Source organism: Rousettus aegyptiacus, unplaced genomic scaffold (genome assembly GCF_014176215.1).
Source record: "Rousettus aegyptiacus isolate mRouAeg1 unplaced genomic scaffold, mRouAeg1.p scaffold_m13_p_2, whole genome shotgun sequence".
Classification (NCBI taxonomy): domain Eukaryota; kingdom Metazoa; phylum Chordata; class Mammalia; order Chiroptera; family Pteropodidae; genus Rousettus; species Rousettus aegyptiacus.
In genome coordinates, this window is record NW_023416295.1 from 72,962,987 (window position 1) to 72,985,810 (window position 22,824).

The 22,824-nt window shown below is 33.1% G+C and overlaps 1 protein-coding gene across 3 annotated transcripts in view; it reads right to left on the bottom strand.

Annotated features, from left to right (window-relative positions):
• SPOPL (speckle type BTB/POZ protein like) overlaps positions 1-22,824 on the bottom strand; it is a 67,812-nt gene that overhangs the window by 16,911 nt on the left and 28,077 nt on the right. For all 3 annotated transcript variants that reach the window (XM_036236413.1, XM_036236412.1, XM_036236411.1), the window contains exons 4-7: positions 4,081-4,217; positions 3,777-3,898; positions 3,374-3,525; positions 1,364-1,491 (exon numbers count right to left, since the gene is read on the bottom strand). In XM_036236413.1, coding sequence (XP_036092306.1) covers positions 1,364-1,491; positions 3,374-3,525; positions 3,777-3,898; positions 4,081-4,158 — 480 coding nt within the window. In that variant the 5' untranslated portion in view covers positions 4,159-4,217. The remainder of the gene's footprint in view (positions 1-1,363; positions 1,492-3,373; positions 3,526-3,776; positions 3,899-4,080; positions 4,218-22,824) is intronic.

The window sequence follows — 22,824 nt, forward strand, 5'->3', positions numbered from 1 at the left end:
GACTTAGCTACAGTTGTTTTAAAAAGAGTACACAGCTTTTTAAGGTCCTTTAAATTCTATGATTACAAGGTTTTTAAAAATTCACATGCTGAAATTTAAGATAACTGCTAAAATTCTGAAAGATTCTATATTAAGGATACTAAAATTTTAAAATAATATGACCTATATTAATTTAGAATACTACTTAAAATATGCTTTGATTATTTTTAAAAATTATTTAATGATAAGCTCTATTCAAGACACTTGTGGTATGTGCTGTATCAAATAGTTGTATTCATAACAAATTCATCATACAGTTCATTTAACTTGTCTAAGTAAAAAAAGATGCACTATATTTGCACTATGTAGTCTCCAGGCCACATTTCAATTATTCTTCTGACACAGCATAATGACATACAATTAGTTTATAATCTTGCCAATAAATTTTACAGAATTTCTATAAAAAATTTAAAGCTAACTTAGTAGCAGTTATCGAGCTTCCAAGACACTCAACTCCTCCATCTACAATAATCTACCAAACTTAAAATTGAGTTTACTTGATCATAATCTTTTCAACTGGCTTTCCTATGAAAATTATCAACTATATTAAATATTTTTGATAAAACTATGTTGCTGATGCATGTTTTTTACAAACTGTACTGGTAATACAACATAACCCTTGAATTCACTCCAAAGATGAATCTCAACAATGCCTATATGTAAAACTACATAATGATAACAAAGACAGAAGCAAATCCTAACTTCAAAGCAAAAAGTATAAATTACTGGCACAAACAATGCTGGTAACTTTGAGAATATGGTATTTTATGCATAGAAATAAATCTCATAAGTTTTTCTGCACTACTGGGCATACTTAAAAATTTGAGATACTAGTGCTTATAATGCTTACATCATTTGATTGAATGAAACAAACTATTTGAATGAATTAAAAGCGTCCCAATCTTTTCCAGGCTCTTTGTTGTTAAAGTATGGATTCAAACTGATAAACTACTAATAATGATTGATATAATCAATCTGAATATAAGAAAAAATACTGACCATCTATGTTGGAATTATTCAGAATGATAATATTTAAAATTTTCATACAAAGATATACACATCCATAGTCTTCTTAATAGGAAAAAAAATTTAATATGTGCTAATATAACTACATATATAATCTATAACAAGAGAGGTAGCCATATTTTTCATAGTGGGCCAATATGTTGATGGCTAAGACAATCTAGTCAGCATTTATGAATGAAACCTTATCAATTGTACCAATTATAAATTTTTATAGTATGCCCAGTACTGTGGTAGTTTATATTTTTGCTCTGTCACCAAATATAACCATGGAGTTCCTTGAAATAAAAAATGTACCCACCTCACAAAATAATGTAAGCTTGTCATCTGGTAAAAGACCATTAGTTTCATCAAGTAAAAAATCCCTTCGAATGAATTTTTTAAAACCCCAGTCCTTCCCTTGTACAAATCGATATGCTCTTTGGCTTTCTGGTGGGAAACAAAATAGAAGTTTAAATAAAACAAGTACCAAATAAACATTCTTTATAATGATAACATAGTTAAATGAATATGCAAAAATAGAACTTGGTCAATACATCCATCATAAAAACAGGTGTTCATAAATAAAATGTAAGAGGAGTTATATCAGGAAGAACCAGATCATTCCCAGCACTAATCAAATATGGACATCAGATTTCGGAATCTCTACATAGAAAAAAAAGCCAGATCAAATCTCAAAGAATAAAGATCTAGACCCTATAATAATAAAATAGAATCAAAATACAATGGAATAGGCATACTACACTCATCATCTATCAACAGAATCCCAATTAGAAACATACCTCTTATTTCCTGCTTCTCCCTTTAAAAATGGATACTCTAAATCATCACGGTATCCTTCAGGCTTTTCTGGGACATCCATCCCACTGACTTAAGTTTTATTAAACTAGGAAAAATTCTATTAACTGGTAAAAAAGCTAAATAGAGTCCATTATCATTCCTAGGTCTTTAGACATAATCTCCTCACCTCTAAAAACAACTTTCATAAAAGTCCAAAAGTTGGTTTTTAGTATAATTTCTAAAAGATTTAATAAAGGTCTGAAGTAAATGTTTCAAATGCCTATCAAATGCCTATATAATAGCTGTATTCTATTAAATATGATTCTTTACACTAAGTATTCACTATCTGTTATACAAAGAATTAACTAGAGGTGGAAATCAGTAGTAAATTTAATAAAATACTTCATGTTATGGACTGAATGTGTGTATTCTCATCAAAATTTTTATTTGAAATCATACCTTCCAACATGATGGAATTAAGAGTTCATGAGGGTGGAGCCTCCGTGAATGTGAATGTTGCTCTTTTATAAAAGAGATCCCACAAAGCGCCCTAACCACTTCCACCCCATGAAGACACTGAGAAATTAGTAGTCCACCAATTTGTAACCAAGAAAGGACCTTCATGAGAATCTGACCATGTTGGCACTCTGATCTTGGATTTTCCAGCCTCTAGAACTTTGAGAAATAAATTTCTACTGTATATAAGCCATCCGGTCTGTGGTATTTTGTTTTAGCAGTTGGTACTAACACACTCCACAATCTTAAATGCCAGACAATGTGAAAATATATGTGAAAATATTTATTACTTCGGCAATAAGAGATATTTTAAAATGTGTATTTGGAGGAGGTTCTTTTGTAACAATATCACTTGATTCCGTGATTCACTTCACAAAACTTAAAATTTACCATGGTAGGTCACAATATGTTGTCCTACTATGCACACTGTATATTTCCTACGAAGCTCTTTTATTATGAAGTTCCAGGCTACATGGTTTCTGCTGGCTATATATGTGAAGCCTGAACTGCATTTAAAGGGTCTTGAGACTAAGAAAATCTGATTTCCTTTCAGTCAGTGTTCAGTCTATTGTTCAAAAACAATTCTAGAGACAAGATATCAAGACATTTAATCTTCTTTCACATGCTCTTCAGATCTTTATTATCTGGTAAAAACAGCAAGGGAGATGAGAACTATTTCCTGAACATCTATTATATATGCCGGGCATTGAACCTGGCACCTTTCCCTTAAGAGTAACTGTTTTTCCAAGTGACAAATGAGTGTTGTTTTAAGACATGAGAAAGTTAAATTTTAATACTATTTTTAAGTAATTTTACACATCTATGAAGTCTATGACTTAGTGTAACAACTATAGTCCCACGCTGGCATTTAAAATTAAATAATGGACAAACTAAATGTTTTAGGTTAAGCAAATTTTAGTGGGAAAAAAATATCCTAAATTTTTCTAGCTAAAAGTGTGTAAGTCACAGAATGTAGTTACACAGAGACTTCTTCACTTAGTTTTAAATCACTTACCCATTGCTTTTGTTTCTTCCCTTTTAGCGTTCAGAAGGGAAAATTTGAATTTTGCTCGAACTTCACTTTTTGGGCAGCTTACTAAAAGCAAATATAAGGACAAGTAGTCTTTACTTTCATCATCTAATCCCTTTGGATTTACCCTCAGGCACCTAAAATAAAACAACAGGCTCACATGGAGGAATATAATACTTTGAACATTCAAATAAGAGAGGTAATATTGAAATCATATGTCAATATCCAATCAATATCCCCATAGTTCTTTACAATTCTCTATATTATTAGGAACTTCTTACAAATCTAATATAAAATTAGACTAACATCCATTCAAGAACAATAACAAAATCATAAAATAGCCAAGATAACATCAAAAACCAAACTCAAAAACAAACAAAAATCTTACCATTTCATTTTGTCACTCGGGCTAGATGAGAATGTTGAACTTTTTAACACTTCACCCATTTCTTCTCGACAAAAACTGAAGTTATTAATGGTCCACATGTAGGAAAATTTTACTACTTTAACCTAAGAGATTCAGAAAAACATTTTAATGAGGTCTTTTATGTTTTTAACCTATCACTTGTTAAATATTCTATGATCTATTCTTTTAACATTTCTAATTAACTATGTCAAAATTCTTCACAATATTCTCAAAATACTAAAAATTTGTAAGTGACATAAAGTATGGCATTTTCAACAACATGTACCTGTGTATAACACCAGCTTTCTGCTATAGGACCTGTAGACATATCCCCAAGGAGAGGTGGGGTGGGTTCCCGAGACATTGCCACTTTATTGCAGTCTTCCAAGATTTATACGATATCCCACACAGCGGAATACTTTACTACAAAGAAAAAAAGTTTCACTTACTGATCAAAAAGTTTAATAGACTAAACTGAGGGAAGAAATATTTGAAGAGTCATAAAACAATTGCTTTCCCAAATTGGATGGGAACATGCAAGGATTTATTTTTATAAGTTTTAAAAAATAACATCAGTCTTTGCAACATATAGTACTTGAAATCTATATAAACCTAATACCTGTAAATAAGACATTATTTTATAAAGGCAGGCTTACCAAAATATCATAAACCAAAAAATTATATAGCTTAATATGATCATAAACATAAAATCACAAAATAACATGGAAATGATATTTGATTCACCTTCCTTCATCCTTTCATTGACATATCCACAAAAATCAAAAGGGTTAAAAAGTCAGAAGAGCTCTGGAAATTAAAAGTATTAGTCACTCATCTATTGAGACCCCAAAGTTTTGAACCAAGTGAAATAAAGATGGTAATGCTGTGTAAAAAGTATATAGATTTCTACAAAAATTCAACTCTATCTCAGCAAACAGCTTCTCTGATAAAACTCCATCCTCATCATATTGCTCCCTACCAGATAATATGTACCATATTATCCAATTTCCCCTGAGTCAGCTGTTCTTAAAAATAACATCCATTTGGATGCATAATTAATTCCTCATAACATGGCCAAGACATTAGTAACTATATGATGATGATTTGTAACTTAAAGGGGCAAAATACCAAAGAGCTACATAATAAGTAGGGTACTTTGAAGGCATATAGATGGGGGTGGCAGTTCAAGATCACATTCCAACATAGGGGCTCAAGTCTGAAGAATTTTCTTTTCATTTAAGAATTAAGGAGGGAAGAAAACCACATGAATCCTACAAAAAGGAACTGCTGGGGGGTGGGGGGAGATTTCACCCAAAATGGAGAAGAAAATAACTGTTCTATGTCTCTACTCAATGAAACAATGGTATGAAACAAGAATACTGAAGAAAGCTATGTGAAAGATACATAGAAACAAAAGGACCTATAACAAAAAGATATGAAAAACTTTTATAGAAGAAGCATGTTAAAAATATGCACTAGACTTGAATCAGTGAACTCATGTAGGTGAGCTTTATTATTCAACCTTGCTCTGGGCTCTTGGTAATCTCTCAAACCTTGGTGCTTCTCCAAGCAGCCTATTACATTTTTAATAGTGCCCAGTAGTTAAGTATAGGCCAAGACTCGTCAGTGTCCCAAATGGAAGGACCGTCAGCACATAGATGTAGGCTGATTGGAAGCCAGACTCCCAGACAAAAGCTTTTAAAAGTATGCAAATATGTGCAGTCTTGTGGGACCACAAGCATAAGCCCCACTACCCACTAAAGCCAGGTGATCTGAAGGTGTTCCCTGTGTAGCAGTTGCAAAAATATGGGCTCAAGATGTGCATTTAAGCTCTTTTCTGGGAGATACCAGCAAGCTTGAGTGAGGCATTGGGAGAGAGCACCAAGATGGTGTTCACAGCCTACATTCTTTGAGAGCAGCCACATAGGATACTAGACGTGTGCCAAACCCGACGCCTGCCCCTCAAGGCATAGCTCCAGGACAAGAAAAGAGGTCTCTTTCACATAAAGACTGGGGAGGTATGCCTCAGTCTACTATCTATACAGTGTGCTAAAAGTAGTAGCATGCCACATACTGTCTCAATTGCCATGGTCCCATGGGACCCAGGAATGCAATCCCTTTTGGCCACCAGAGCCAGATGATCAAGAAGAATCCCATGGGCAGTAGGTACAGAAACCAGGGCATTAGATGTGTGTGTGTGTGTGTGTGTGTGTGTGTGTGTGTGTGTGTGTGTGTGTGAAGCTCTCTTCCAGGGAACACTAGCCCAGAAGAGCTGGGTGTTTTATCGCCTTCACAGAAACTGACATGAAAAGTAAAACAAAAAGAAACAAAGGAATATGTTCCAAATGAACAAGATAAAACCTCATTAAAAATTATGAAATGGAAATAAGTAATTTATCTGATAGAGTTAAAAGTAATAGTTATAAAAATGCTCACAAACTAGGGAGAAGACTAACACAACACAGAATTTCAAGAAAGAGATGGAAAACAAAAAGAAAAAGTACTAAATAGAAATCACAGAGCTGAAGAATTCAATAACTGGAAAATACACTAAAGGAGTTCAATGGCAGACTATGTGAAGCAAATAAAGGATCAGAAACTTGAAGAGACAGCAGTAGAACTCACCTAATCAAATCAGCAAAGAAAAAGGAATTTTAAAAAGTAAAGATAGCTTAAGAAACTTAAGAGACAACATTAAACAAACTAAATTCTCATGATTGGGCTCCCAGAAGGGGGTGGGGAGAAGGGAGAAGAATTCTTATTTGAATTAATAATGGCTGAAAACTTCTCTAAGCTGGGTTAAGAAACAGACAACCAGATATAGGAAGCCTAACAAGTTAAAAAAAAAAAAAAAAAAAAAAAGATGAACCCATGACCCCAAAGGGACCCAAACCAAGAAACATTACAATTAAAATGTAAAAGTTAAAGACAAGGAGAGAATCTTAAGAGCAGAAAGAGAAATGCAACTTCTTACATACAAGGGAACCCCTAATAAGACTATGGGTAGATTTTTCAGCAAAAACATTGTTGGCCAGAAGGGAGAAGCATGATATAGTCAATGAGCTGAAAGAAAAAAAATTTCCAACCAAGAATAGTCTACCCAACAAAGTTCTTCAGAATTAAAGTTTTCCAGACTAGCGAAAGCTAAAAAAAATTTCATCATGACTAAACTAGCCTTTCAAGAAATTTTAAAAGGTCTTCTTTAACTGAAAAGAAAGTGCATCAATTAGTAATAAGAAAACTTGAAAGAATAAATCTCACCAAAAAGGTAAATACATAGTAAATGTGGTAGATTAATCACTTATAAAGCTAGTATGAGGAAGAAAAAACAAAAGTGGTAAAAACTATGATTGCACTAATGAGTTTAGGAAATATACAAAAGATGTAAAATGTGACCCCCCCCCTCCAAAAAAACAGAGTAGAGGTAAAATGTTGAGCTGTAAAATGTTATCGAACTTAAATTGTTATCAACTTAAAATTGACTGTAAGCCTCATGATAACCACAAAGTAAAACCATATAGTAAATACACAAAAGATAAAGGGATATAAGTATATCACTAAAGAAACTAATCAAACCAAGAGAGCAAAAGAAGAAACAGAGAAGAACTACAAAAAACAAAAAGTTAACAAAGTGGCATAAGTATGTACCTATCAATAATTACTTTAGAAAAGAGGCAGAAAAGCTGAATGGATTAAAAAGAAAAAGACTCATCTATATGTTATATGTTACAACAGAATATAACATTTGTAAATATTTATGCAACCAACATAGGAGGACCTAATTATATTAAACAAACATTGACAGATCCAAAGCGGGGAAACAGACAGCAATATAATAGTAGAGGACTTTAATACTCCAATTACATTAAAGAACAGACCATCCAGGCAGAAAATCAATAAGGAAACAACGGCTTTAATTGACACAAGACTTATGAACTTAACAGATTATATAAAGACCATTCCAATCAAAAGTAAAAGAATATACATTCTTCTCAAGTGCACATGGAACATTCTTCAGGATAGATCATACATTAGGCTGCAAAAAAGTTTTAATAAATTTAAAAGGACTGAAATCCTATCGAGCATCTTTTTTTACTACAATGGTATTAAACTAGAAATCAATTACCTGAAGAAAACTAGAAAATTCATATATGTGGAGATTAAAGAACTTGGTACTAAACAACCGTGAGTCAAAGAAGAAATCAAAAGAGAAATCAAAAATACCTTGAGACAAATGAAAATGGAAATATAACAAACATTTACGGGATGCAACAAAAACAGTTCTAAGTGGGAAGTTCACAGTGATAAATGCCTACATCAAGAAACACAAAGTCTCTACCTAAATTCATACCCTAAGGAACTAGAAAAAGAACAAAGCCCACAGTTAGAAGAAAAGGAGTAAGATTAGAACAGAAATAAATGAAATAGGGCCTAAAATTAGAAAAAGCAAAATGAAAGTAAGAGCTGGGTCTTCGAAAATATAAATTTAATTGCCAAACCTTTTGCTAGACTCACCGATAAAAAAGGGAGAACTCAAATAAAATCAGAAATGACAGGAGCTATTATAACTGACACAACAGAGCCACAAAGGATTATAAGAGACTACTATGACAACAAATTGAAAAACCTAGAAGAAATGGGTAAATTCCCAGAAACATTCAACTTACCAAGACAATTATAAGGAAATAAAAATGCTAAACAGACTAGTAGTAAGGAGCCCGAATCTCTATGTAATCAAAAATTTCCCAACAAAAGTCCAGGGCCAGATAGCCTCATGGGTGAATTCTACTACTAAAGATTCAGAGAAGAATAAGAATCCTCTTAAACTCTCCCAAAAAACAGGTGGACAGAACTTTTCCAAACTCATTTATGAGACCAGCATTACCCTGATACCAAAACCAGACAAGGATACTGCCAAAAAAAAGAAGAGGAAAAAAAAATTACAGGTCAATATTCCTGATGCAAAAAGAGATGCAAAAATTCTCAACAAATATTAACAAGCCGAACTCAACAGTATATTAAAAGGATCATATACCATGATCGAGTGAGATTTATTCCAGGGATGCAAGGCTGGTTCAACATCTGCAAATCACTCAGTGATAAACCAATCACCAAGATGAAGGATAAAAGCCAAATGATCACTTCAACAGATGCAGAAAAGCATGTGACAAAATTCAACATCCATTCATGATTAAAAACTCTCAACAAAGCAGGTATAGAGGGAGTATACCTCCATATAATAAAGGTTATATATAACAAGCTCATGACCAACATCATACTCAAAGGTAATAAACTGAAAGGAAATACTTCAAACAGAACGATTTTTAAAAATTAATCCTTTAGGATTAGATTGTTTATATAATTTCCCTTTTCAATAATGGTAACTATACTAATACACTCACCTAAATGTTATTTATATAGGTTCCTCACATACAGAAGAGTTCCTATCATGTAATGTACTTGCAACACAAGGAACTGAGAAATCAGCAGGATAGCCAGGTAAGACAGTCAGGATAGCAATACTGGGGATAGTCTATCAGAAGCACTAAAGTGTCACAATCAGCATTCAAGGAAGGTAAAGAACAGATGTTTCTTAATTAAACAAGCAAGAATAGAGGAGATGATGGAAGAAAGTGAGAATGCCTCAAAGAATAGTGTATAAATAATGGCATTACACATTGTCACTTTAACAAGAATTATTCACTTCTACATAAAAATTAGGTATTGCTTTTAAGTACCTCCAGTTGTTATCTTCAGTTACTTTCACAAACCACAACTGGTTATTTACTTTTTTTATTTGAAGACAGAACAACAAACAGGAAGTCACACAGTTGAGATCACTAATAGAGCACTGTCATTTTAAAGACTGGTTCTCCCTCCATATTTAACAGCATCATTGAGGTATAATGTATGTATCATAAAATTCACTCATTTTAAATGTACAGGTCAATATTTAGTGAATTTATGAAGTTGTGCACTCAATACAATGTAGTTTTAGAGTACTTCCATTATCCCAAAGGTTCATCCCACCCCTGAATGTAAGCAACTTCTAATCTGCTTTCTACAGTTATACATTATCTAAAGATTTCCTGTAAATAAAAGTGTATAATGCATATAGTTTTATGCCTGGTTTCTTTTTTCCTTAATGTGTATTACAGTTTCCTGTTTCTCTGCATGTCTCACAACTTTTCCATGAATTATCTCTTTGTATTCTTTTTCTAATTTTTAGAAATTTTTTCTATGTTAGGGAATTCTTTATATATTAGGGCAAAAGAACTAGATATTTGAGTTATTATACGGTAGTGACTCGATGCTGATCTTTTTTTTTATGGATTGTTTTTTTTAGTAATATGCCTAGGCTTAACTGCAGTATCTGTCTCTACCATATTATATGGTACTGATGTCTCAGTTTGGCTTTATTTTATTTTTGCCTGGTTAGCAAAGCTGCAGGCTGTCCCTTTCTTCAAACTGAGTTTGCTACTTTTAGCTGACAAACCCATAGGTGCCCTGTTCCCAGCCTCAAATCCAATTCATCTGAACTGACGGCAAAGCTGCTGCTCCAAGCTGGTAAAAGTGGGCTGGGGGTGGAAATAATAGCTGAAATAGGAGTTAGGTATTTCTCTTAAGTAGATTCATAGTTAATAAATGTACTGAAGGGTAATAACTATCAGACTTACCAATTAGGAATATGTGAAAGGGCCCTGCCCTAGTCAATAGTTCTTCCAGGGGCTCTGAAGCAAGGGGATAAACTATCATAACCAATTTCCACAACAATACACTAAGAGAAGTATTTGCAATGCATATAACACATAAAGGGTTAATTTGTTTAATATATAAAGAATTCCTAAGAATTAGAAAAAGTAAAGAATACAAATAAGTAATTCACACAGAAAAAGAACTTTACTCATAATTAGAGAAATACAAATTATAACTAAATTCAGAAGCCACTTTTTAATCTATCAGACTGGCAACAATCCAAAAGACTGGTGAGAGTAGAACGACAGGCATTCTCAAATACATTTCTAGTGGGAACATAAATTGTAAAGTTGTTTTAATAATCTCGTTTTTCATAGTGAAATTTCAGGTAAAAGGGGACGGAAATGGTGATAATAAGCTTCTAATTTTACAATAAAAAATGCTGATGGAGTTATCTGATGTCCACAAGAACCACTTATATGGTTTCTGGCAACTAATAATGATTTCAAAAACACTCAGAAAAAGGTACTAAGATGAACAAGCAATTTGTAGGAAAAGAGCTACAAAGGGGAAAAAAAGGTTTAATCTATTTCTAATCAATGAAATACAAAAAGAACCCGTGCCATTTTTCACCTATGGTATCGAAGATTATTTTAAACTGTCAATTCCTATAATCAGCAAAATTGCACAGAGGCAGACATTACCGGTAAGACTTTTCTGTAAGAGAATTTTACAATGAGTATCAACATAAATTCTTTGTCCTAGAAATTTATCTTGGGGAAAGTATTACAACTGTGAAAAAAGATAAGAATAAACATAGTATGTTTTTGTGAAATATTTATACGTGGAGAGCTATGCAACCATTAAGAGTATATTAAGTTTTCTCAGTGATGGGAAGTATTCAAGATAACGTTGTCTATCAACAGATCAGACCAAAAGTACACCTGAAAAAATCTCACTTTATAAGTAGTAGAGATTGAGGATGTTAGGTCAAAGATAATGGTAAGTCAAAGAACACTTTTATGAGACACTAGTTAACTTAATACTAACAAAATACGTAAAAAACAAATAAGTTTTAAATACCTAAAGAGTAAAGAGAGTTCTTCAATGCCTCTGTAAGAGTTATTACCTTTCTCAAATATAATTCACAACATAACTCATATATAAAAGCAAACTAAATTAAAGGTTACAAAGATTTTCGTTTTCTTTCTAGCTACTCTTTCAAATGATGTAGTGATAGGATTGGGGTATGTAGAAAGCTGGTGAGCAGATAACATTTGGGAGCATATATACAAGACATTATGTACCTATATTGCATATTTTCTAACAACTCTATGAGATAGGTGGTGATAATCTCATCTTAACCATAATGAAAACTTACTTTAAACCAGAAGGTGACTGAACACAATTTTACCTGGCTCCAAACTCTATACTCTTTCCATAGAATCATGACATTATAGAGCTAAAATAGCCCTTATCCATCTGGCACAATTCTTATTTTACAGATGAGGACCAAGATGAGAGAAATGCAACAGACTCCAAGTTTACACTCTTAGATAAATATCAGAATAAAGACAAATATTTCTCAATGGTCATTTCAGTGCTATTTTCAGCTTTCTATTTTTCTCTTTTAGAAGAAAAAATAAAATAAGATATTAGACTATCAGCTACATTCAGGATGTTTAGGACTTCTTATTCTTGTTCTTGCAGAAAAGCATGCAGAAAGAGTGAGTGCAGCCAAAATAAGATCTAGAGACTGTAAGACAAGCAAGTTATACTGATTAGCATATAAAGCTTCTTTCATATTCTAAAAATGCTTCTTTAAAAAACGTTAAATGTGATGTTTATTTATTAAAGGAAAGATCCTTACCTGTTAGAATGCACACATATGTAACTTTCTACTTTAAACTGTTAATGTGCCAGACTTAATGTTTTGTGGGTTTATGTGAGAGACATATCCAGTTACATAAATTATTAAAAAATTCAAATATTCAGAATATACATAATCATACATCAAACAACTATCTTCCCATCATCCTTGTGTATGTTTCCACCTATCATCATCAAATCGCCTCCCCCACTAGTTATCTGTATCCTGAATTTGTTATACCATGAATTTCTTCACATTATATACCTGTGAATCCTACCCTATACGAATAGAAGTTCACAGATATGTAATAAAGCATATGTAACAAAGTAATAAAAATATCACTGAAAATGGCAAAGTAGAGAATTCTAAAACTTTATCCTTCCACAAAAGCAAATGATGTAGGCTAACAGTGAGAAGTTAATTTTTTTTGGAACTCTGGAATCATATCCATGCTTAAACCAAGGGAATGCTTAATGAAGAATGCAGCTGCTAAATTTCAGGGAGAAACTGGCATTTTCATATATTCACTCACCATGGCCCCCTCCCGTTTGGTCACAGCTGTGAAGACTTCAACCTACATCCCTGGTGCAGGTTGCTGGTACCAGAGAGAACTATATGGACCTATTCTAAAAGACCTGTATTATTGTGTTCTTTGTCCAGCCTGATACCGCCCTGAAGGATTGGCTCAAGGGCTTACCTTTGTTTCACCTGCACTGAAAATTCCCTGGGGTAGAAGCAACACTCTGGGTGGCATCATTCTGGGTGGCAGCATTTGCCAAAAGCATTTAAATGCAAATGTATTAGCTGCAAGAGATAAGAGTTGGGGCTAGCAATAGCCAGACAGGAAATCCTGGGAAGAAAGAAGCTAAGAAAGAAACTTGAGAAAAAAGGGGCTTTGAAAAGTTCTCATACAAGGGAAACTAGAAGGACATGTGCATACCTGGGACCAAATATATGATTGGAAAATATGTGAGAAGACCCTAAACTCTCAACTTTGGCTTACTTTTAGGTGTCTAGCAAGCAGGAAGTGAAGACTAAGGCAGAGCTGTAAATGGCCTAAGAGATGAAAAAGTATCCCAAAACAGAACCAACCTCTACAAAACTAGAAGTTTTGTGGTTTTTTTTTTCTCCATGTATACATAGAAATCAAAAATAAGCTGAAAAGGAAAATAAAGAACACGATATTTCATGTAAATATCCAAAAGAGAACTGGATGGCTATACTACTAACACAAAACAGACTTTAGTAAAAAATTGTTGAAAGAGACATAGAAGGACATTACATTTTGAAGAAAGGGTTAATCCAGCAAGACATAAATATATATGCACCAAACGGCTCCAAATTAAATCAAGCAAGACCTAAGAGATTTAGAAATAGTTCAGCAACAATAGTTGGAGGTATCAATATCAAACTTTCAATAATGTATAGAACCAAAAAAATCAATAATGACAGAGGACCTGAACAATATTTAAAAAAACTAAACCTAACAGACATTCACACACGAATAGCAGAAAACACAGTCTTTTTGTCTTTTTAAGTGCAGATGAAACACTCTGTTTAGACTATATTCTGGGCTACAAAACAAGTCTAAAACATTTTAAAAGATTGAAAACATACAAATTATCTCTTTGCAAGAGAATGAAACTAGAAATAAAAGAAATGAAAAATTCACAAAAAGTTTTAAATGAAATAATGTTCTTAAACAGCCAATTAGAAAAAGGAAAAAAAAATAGAAAATACTTAGAGACAAAAACAAAGTGAGGACATAACATATCAAAATATCTGGATTGCAATGAAGCAATATTCAGATTGAAATGTGTAGTTGTACACACCTATATTTAAAAAAACGAAGGCCTTTTGAGTCACGCTTCTCTTGCTCAGGCCCACTTTCACGTCTCGAAGTTATACTTTCCCTTCTAATAAAACTTTTCTGTTAAAAAAAATCTCAAATTAATAAGCTAAAGCTAACATTACAGCTAAGGATCTAGAAAAAGAAGAAACTCAAAGCTTGTAGAAGAACAGAAATAACAAAAATAAGATAGGGAAAACAAATAAAGAGACTAGAAAAACAATAAAGAATAAAAGCTGATTCTTTGAAAAGATCAATAAAATTGACAGACTTTTAGCCTGACTGACAAAGAATATAAGAATATAAGACTTAAGTGACTAAAATCAGAAATGAAAGTAGGGCATTACTACCAACCTTACAGAAATAAAAAGAATTATAGGAGAACACTATGTATGAATTATTGTACACCCACAAGTTAAATAACCTAGAGGAAATGGACAAATTCCTAAAAAGCACAAATTATCAATACTGACTCAAAAAACCCCCCAAAAAATCTGAACAGACTTCTAACCAGTAAAGAGACAGAATCAAAAAAAAAAAAAAAAAAAAAAAAAATTGCATCATGGCAGTCTGTGGAACTCCATGGATTTAGTCTCCAGTGAAATGGATGAAAATTTATAAAAGAATGACCATTTAGTCTCTGGAAATGATTCTGGGGTTAGAAAGCAAATAAGAAAGATATATTCAAGAAAATCTACGAGAGACTTTAAGAAAAGTGAGTCTATGGTGTCTGAAGCAGGACCTGTCCTTTCCTCAGAACTTTCAGCTCATAGAGTCAGAAACTCCATTCCAGGCTAGTACAGCCAAGAGTGCAAGGGTCCCTCTTCCTGCCTCCAGCTACCTATTGTTGAAGCTAAATTCCCAGGTGAACACATTCAAGAGGTGTGTGTGTGTGTGTGTGTGTGTGTGTGTGTGTGTAGGAGGGGAATCTCCCTTCACCCATGCACTGGTGTGATTTAGGCTCTACCATGGGTTATGGTGCTGTTGGGGCACTGACTGTTTTCTTCTAGTTTGTAATGTGGGAGTTCCACACTAAGAGAGACAAGCTGAGACCTGAGGGTACTGTTGCCCTCCCCTCTCCCCATCTTACCAAGCTCTCAGCAGAGATATTACTGAGAGAGAAAGACATCATTATCCCCATTCCATATTCCAGAGACCTGGCTTGTAGCTACTGCCTGTGGGGGGAGAAGGAGGCTATGAAATAGGTCCAAATCTCTTCCCAGTGAAATACTGACTTTTGCAAGAGAATGGGCAAGGGTGCTCTGAAACAGCTGAGGTCCTGGTGAAAGGCCACGGAGGAGATATCATTGGACAAAGGCTTAACAATAGGCTGATTTGTTTGCCAGAGACAACAAGGAAGAGAGAAAGCTGCTCAGAGGAGCCTGCCCAGAGTCAGAACAAATCTTAAGTACTAATTTAGGAAACAATCCCTCCAAAGATTTCAAATTTGATTAATTTAGTCTGTGGAGCAATTAATGCCTCAAGGCAGTATTGAAAATAAAAGAAATCTGCATTAGATTGGTGGACTTTTAACAGTTCTCAGTAGTTAGGGCAAGAGTCAAAGACAGCCTTGCCAAAACCAGTCACCACAGGGTAACTGCGTGAAAAATCCAAGGCTGTGCTCCCATGAAGAGCAATAGTATAGGGTTAAACTCTCTCTCTCCCTCCCTCCTGTGTGTGAAGGGAAGAAGGGAGGTGAAAGGAGAGAAAAAACAGACTGCACTAAAGTAACAGCCTGTCACTAAACAAGTAAGCAAGAAACAATAATACACTGGGAAGGGAGAAACCAGCTCTAAAAATTTCTACATTACAGGCACACCTTGTTTTATTGTGCTTTACAGATGTTAGGCTTTTTTACAAATTGAAGGCAAGACACTCCATCAGGAAAAAATTATGACTCACTTTATTCCACTACGTGCTCTACTGTAGTGGGCTGGAACCAAACCTGTGACATTGTCAAGGTATGCCTGTATGTCCAGTTTTGACCAAAAATTTATGAGACAAGCAAAGAACCATGAAAAGTAGGTAGAAACTGTCTATGACTGCAAAATGTTAAGATTTAACAGACAAAGCTTTCAAAGTAGCCATTGTAAATATGTCTAGAGTAAAGGAAATCATGTTTAAGTAGAGGAAGGTATGTTGACAATGTCAGAGAAAGTAGTGAATATTAATAAAGAGGTCAAAGAACTGAACAAGCCCAATTTCATTTGATCTCAGAAGCTAAGCAGGGTTGGGCCTGGTTAGTACTTAGATGGGAGACCACCTAGGAAGATCAGGTGCTGTAGGCATAAAAAAATAAAAAATAAAGGATTGTAAGCTGACAAGGTCCTTGCAATCTGTGAGGTCAAACAAGGGTTACCTTGCCTTAAAAAAAAAAAAAAAAAAAATAGAGGTCAAAGTGATTTAAAAATAAAGGAAATTCTGGAGTTGAGTACAACTGAAAAATGAAAAGAAATAATATAAGGGGCTATGTTAATATACAATAGATATGAACTGGTAGAACTATTAAACTTGCCAAGAGATCAAGAGATTATAAAACCTAGAGATAAAATCTAGAGAGAAAAGAAGAAAATGAACAAAGTGTGAGAAAACATGTCTCATTATTAAGCACATTAACATACATAAAAAAATGGGAGTACAAAAGGAGACAAAAGAGCAGAAAAAAATATTTGAATAACAGCCAAAAACTTCCTAAATTTATTGGAAAACATTAATATTTATAAATTTAGGAAGCTCAACTAACAAGGTAAGATAAATGCAGATTCACAAACACATCACAGTATAAATGATGAAAGGCAAAGAAAGACAAGAAGAAAATAGTCACTAGGATGGCTATACTAAAAAAAAAATGGAAAATCGCCAGTGTGGTGAGGGTGCACAGAAATTGGAAACCTTGTATACTGCTAGTAGAATTATTCAGCGACTATGGAAAAGAGTTTAGCAATTCCTAAAAAAAGTTAAGCAAAAAATTATCATCTAGCAATTCCACTCCAAAGTATATATCCAAAATAATCAAATCCAGGTGTTCAAACAAAAACTTGTACATGAATGTTCACAGCAGCACAACAGTCAAAAGGTTATTGGCTAAAAATCAGTCCAAAAGATGGATACTCCAAATGCCATCAACAGATGAATGGACAAACAAAATGTGGTATATCCACACAATGGAATATTAGGTATCAATAAAAAATGATAGAATACTGACATATGCTACACATGAATGATCGTCAAAATATCATGTTAGGTGAAAAATTCCAGACACAAAAGGCCACACATTGCATGATTTCATTTATATGAAACATCCAGAATAGGCAACTGCACACAAACAGAAAACATACTGGTGGTTATCCAGAGCTGAAGAGGGGGGAAATTGGGGGAATGAGTACTCCGTAGATACGGGGATTCCTTCTGGAGTAATAAAAATGTTCTGGGACTAGCTAGTGGTGCTGGTTGTACTGCACAGCACTATCAATGCACTGAACATCGATGAATTTGTACACTTTAAAACTGTTAAAATGATTAATTTCGTTATATGAATTTTATCTCATTAAAAAATATGCACGTGCACAAATGTTCGTATTCACGTATACACATATTTCTTTTGTGATTAAAAAGAAATGGAAGCAGTTACAGTTTCTTCCCTAACCTTTGAGTCTAAATTGGCCACTATTACAGTACTAAACAGATTATTTTTAATGACCCTCAAAACTATTTAGCTTTTGAACAACTGTCTTGAATTGTACAGTATTCCCAGTGTGTTAGCTATTAAGCTTCCAAATGATATGAATTATCCAGAGTAGTTTTTTTCTCACCATCTGAAGAACAGTATCAAAATTCTATTCAGTTATAAAATGTGACTACCATGTTTATGAGATTATTTGTAATCTCTTTTGTAGTGTCATCTGTAATCAGCTTGTATCTTCTTCGAGCTAGATTAATCAACTGTGCTATTAATCATATAGCATTTTTGTTTTCAGCTAACAAAATGTAAATCACTTTACAACTGTAAAATACTACCATATTTATGTTAAAATATATCTGAACTGCTTCATGAAATTGTAACTGAAAACACTGAGGTCAAAGCAATTTTATGTATCTTATCCAATGACTGATACACATAATGAAAGAAAACCAGTTAATACATAACAATATATGATGTTCAACAGTTTTGATAAGACTGTTATCAATAACAGTAAGGTAATAAAACAATAAGAATACACATCATAAATTTCTTAAATGTCTTTGAATTAAGCATATGGCTTCATGTGCATACAATAACCATTTACTATATGCTAGATATACTATGGATTCTAATAGATCTGAAAGTACAAAGATGAATAACATATAATCCCTACTCTGGAGAAAACCATATTATAGTAGGAAAGACAATGCATGCTAGTATACTTTGAATATAATATGATAGTGAACTGTACAGAGTAATAATAAAGCACTTTTAGGACAGAAAGGATGTTCTGAAGATAGTCCCTGAGCTAGATTCTAAAGGAAGCAAACAAATTATAAGAAAACCACAAACTAAAGCACAGATTTTAATGGCAAGTATTCTATAATGAGACCAACCTGAATCATTGTTTTGTCATGAATTATGTAATCTTATATACATTGGGCCTTTCTTTTGTCTATTAAAAGGACTACAGTATCTCATTTCCCTATAGTTGGTGAGTGAATAACATGAAATAATATATAAGTATTTACATATGGCACAGAGTGAATACTAGAATAGACATACAGCAAGGAGAACACAGGTGACATATGAGCATAAATAGGCAGTGATGATAAGGGTGGTAATAACCAAGTCAAATAATTAATGTATATTAAAAAGTACTTAAAAGCTATGAGGTCTTCTAAATAGGATGGAATAGCTGGCAGGTAAACTAAGTTCTGGTGTGGTGAAGCAGAAAAACCTGGATAAAAATAAGATAACTAACTGTTTAAAGGCATCTAGAGCTGCTAAAGCAATCAGGACAGGGACGGGGTCCCAAAATTCCAGAGACGAGGGAATAATCTAAAGGTAAGCTGATAGACTATAGCTACTTTCTTCTCTAAGTGTATTTACTCATTCTTGCTACAATGCAGAGTGAGCAGCCAGGCTTTGGTCAGGCTGAGAGCTTCTTTTGCCAGGAGGCAGAAACATCGGAGAAGATTTTGTTGGCCTCACAGGGTAGAAGATAAAAGTAGAATAGCTTGATGGGTTAGGATCCTGATGCAAAGTGCCCTTTAATATTCCTGCTGAATGATGACCCTGCATGGAACAGAACACCAGGAACAAAGCCCCCAAAAAGCATAGCAAAAATTTCAAGTATCTCATATTGCTGAGGCAAGGATTAGAGTAATGGATATGACAGACATAGGCCCAAGTAAGAACATACGGCTCTCATTTGGAAGGCCTAGAATGCTAGGTTCCACAAGGACAGACCAAATGTACAAATAGCCTTAATTCAGTCTTGATTGACTGGCTTGAAGTTATCAGCCTCTATGCTTTATATATAAGCGAGGAAAAGATAAATCTATGAAAGATGGTATCATTTGGAGCCTTTACAATTTTCATAATGGCTGTTATTCAATTAATAACTACCAGGCCACCAAGGAGAAAAACAGCACCAAACACAGACAAACCCACAGCACTTTCAGACAAAAGTCAGAAGACAAGAATTTTGAAATAATTGAGATTCAACATGCTGTAGTAGAGAGAAAAAGATGGGGGGGGGGGGAAGGTGAAACAGTTTTATCAAGAATTTAATTCTTTAAGAAAGGATCAAGTAGAAATTCTAGAACTGGAAATAACTGAAATTAACAACCTATGATATAAGTTTAACAACAGACTAAATAACAAAAGATAGGACTTTGAAGTCAAAAGTAGGTATCTGCATTAAAGCAGAAAAATCATGAAAAATAATAAACGAACGTAGGACAAATGAGACACAGTGAAAAAAGTCTTAACACGTGAGTGGAGTTGCACAAGAAAAGATAACTAAGAATTTTCCAAAATTAGTCAACAAAACAATAACTGCAATGTCTTGTAGAGCTTAAACATACATACAGTTAAAATGCATGACAACAATAATGTAAAAGGCATGGGAGTAAACGAATAAAGCGTTCTAAGGTTCCAACAGTTCTTGAGGAAGTGGCAAGCATAAGTATTAACATAAGCTGTAATAAGTCAATGAAGCATGGTGCAATCACTAGAGTAACCACTAAAAAAGTAAGACAGCATAACTAAAAATATTATTAATAGAGAAAAAAGAGAAAAAAATATAAAAAACAAATACACAGTAAGGTGATAGATAAAGATATAGATATATAAATAATTACATTTATATGTAAATAGGCTACATACGCCAATTATCAGACTGGATTAAATAAACAGATAACTGAAGTGCAATTAAATTAAAGTTAAACAGAATTAAAGAGATAACTAAGTACAATGTCAGAATAGTAAAAAGACAGTAGTGGGAAATCTTGCAAAAGTCTGATGTAAGTCTTTAGTTAATTAACAGTATTATACCAATGTTAATTTCTTGGTCTCAAAAAGTTTAATACAGTATGTTATTTAATATAATAACAATGTTTTTACATTTAATATGAGTTTAATATGATGTTAACATTATGGAAAGCTGTGTGAGGAAAAAGAAACCAACTATTTGCTGTCTAGGAAGACAAACATAAGAGTACAGAAAAGTTTAAAAGAATGGGAAATATATACCTTATAAATTCTATCAAAAACAAAGTAGGTACAGCTATACTAGAATCAAACAAAACACACTTTAAAGAAAGACAGGTAAAAAAGAAAATAATAAACTGAGAAAAAAGGTTAACCATGAAAACATAATTCTAAATGTGTCTGTATGCAACAGGATTGGCTCCAAAAGTAGTGGGAAACTTTAATTCACTTCAATCTTAATGATATTATACATATACACACAGACATATGTAGTAGACATACATATAGCTATGTGTCTGTGTGTGTATATATATGCATATATAGAGAGAACATGACACCCAACAGCAAAAGAATGCAAATTTTCTCAACTGCACAGAAAACATTTACTAAAACTATTCATATTATTGCATGATAGAGAAAAATTTGCAAACAAATATCCTTAATCATAGGGGAATTAATTTAAATCAATAAGCAAAAGATAACTAGAAAATACCTAAGTTTCCAGAAATTAAACAATAATTTACTAAATAATCTATGTGTGAAAAATGACCACGGGAATCAGAAAATATTTTGAACTGAATGATATTAAAGATAAAAATTTCCCAAACTTAGAAGACCTAGCTATATCAATACTTAGGAAATGTATAACTTTTCATGCATGTAGCAGAAAAGGAAAGCTGAATATCAAAGATTTAATGCTTTCATCTAAAAAAAGCTAGGGGGAAAAAAAATAAGTCAAACCCCCAAAAAAGTAGAAGAAATAATAAAGGTATGAGCAGAAACCAATGAGTAGGAGGGAAATGTACAACAGAGAAAATATAAAGTCAAAAGCTGACCTTTTTAAAAAAATAATAAAGTTCACAGGTTTAGTCAGACTAAAAATAAAAGTAAAAGAGAGAGGACACAAATTTACAATACCAAAAATGATGTCCTAAAAGATAATTAGGCTATCATGAAAATGTTACACCAATTTAACTGATAATTTAGATGAAATGAGAAAATTACTTGAAAAACATAACTTACCAAAACTGGCACATAATATAAAAGAGAAAATCATGAATCACCCCATTTTGATTAAAATTGAATTAGTCATTTAAACTCTCCCATAAAGAAAGCTTACACAGATGGCTTCACTGTACAAGCTCTTCCACAGAATGGAAAACAAAGACAAACTTTGCAACTTGTGTGATGAAACCAGTATAACTTTTATACCAACACCTGTCAATACATTACAAGAAAGGAAAATATAGGAAAGTTTCTCTCGTGAACATAGGAGTAAAAACTCTACACAAAACAATTGTAAGTCAAACCTAGCATTGATAAAAAGTAAAATATTTTGTGAACAATGGGGTTTTATTTGAGTCATACAAGGGTGATTAACATCAGAATCTATTAATTTATTTTATTAATTAAAAAAAGGAAAAAGGATCACCTTGATACAGAAATAGTGTTTGATAAAATTTAATACCCAATCAGGATAAAATCTCTTTACAAAATGAGAATAAAAGGGAATTTTATTAATTTTACAAAAAGTAAAATTACAGGAAGAGTTCCCAGTGAGATGAGACAAGGAAGACACTATCAGCACTTCAATTCAACATGAATCCTAGCCAGTACCTTAAGGCAAGAAAAGCAAAAAGCCCAAGAAATGCAAAAAAAAAAAAAAAAAAAAAAAAAAAAAAAAAAGATCGTAATTCAGATAGGATTGCATAAAAACTAATAGAATTAACAGGTAATTTTGTCCAGGTGCTGTACACAATGGTCAACACACAAAAATCCAATGTTTTCTATATGTTAGCAACGAACAATCAGAAAAGCTTTTTAAAGATACTATTTATAGTATAACTTAAAAATTCAATTCACCTAGAAATAAATCTAATAAAAGATGGTCATAATCTCTACACTGAAGACTACAAAATGTTATTAAGAGAAATAA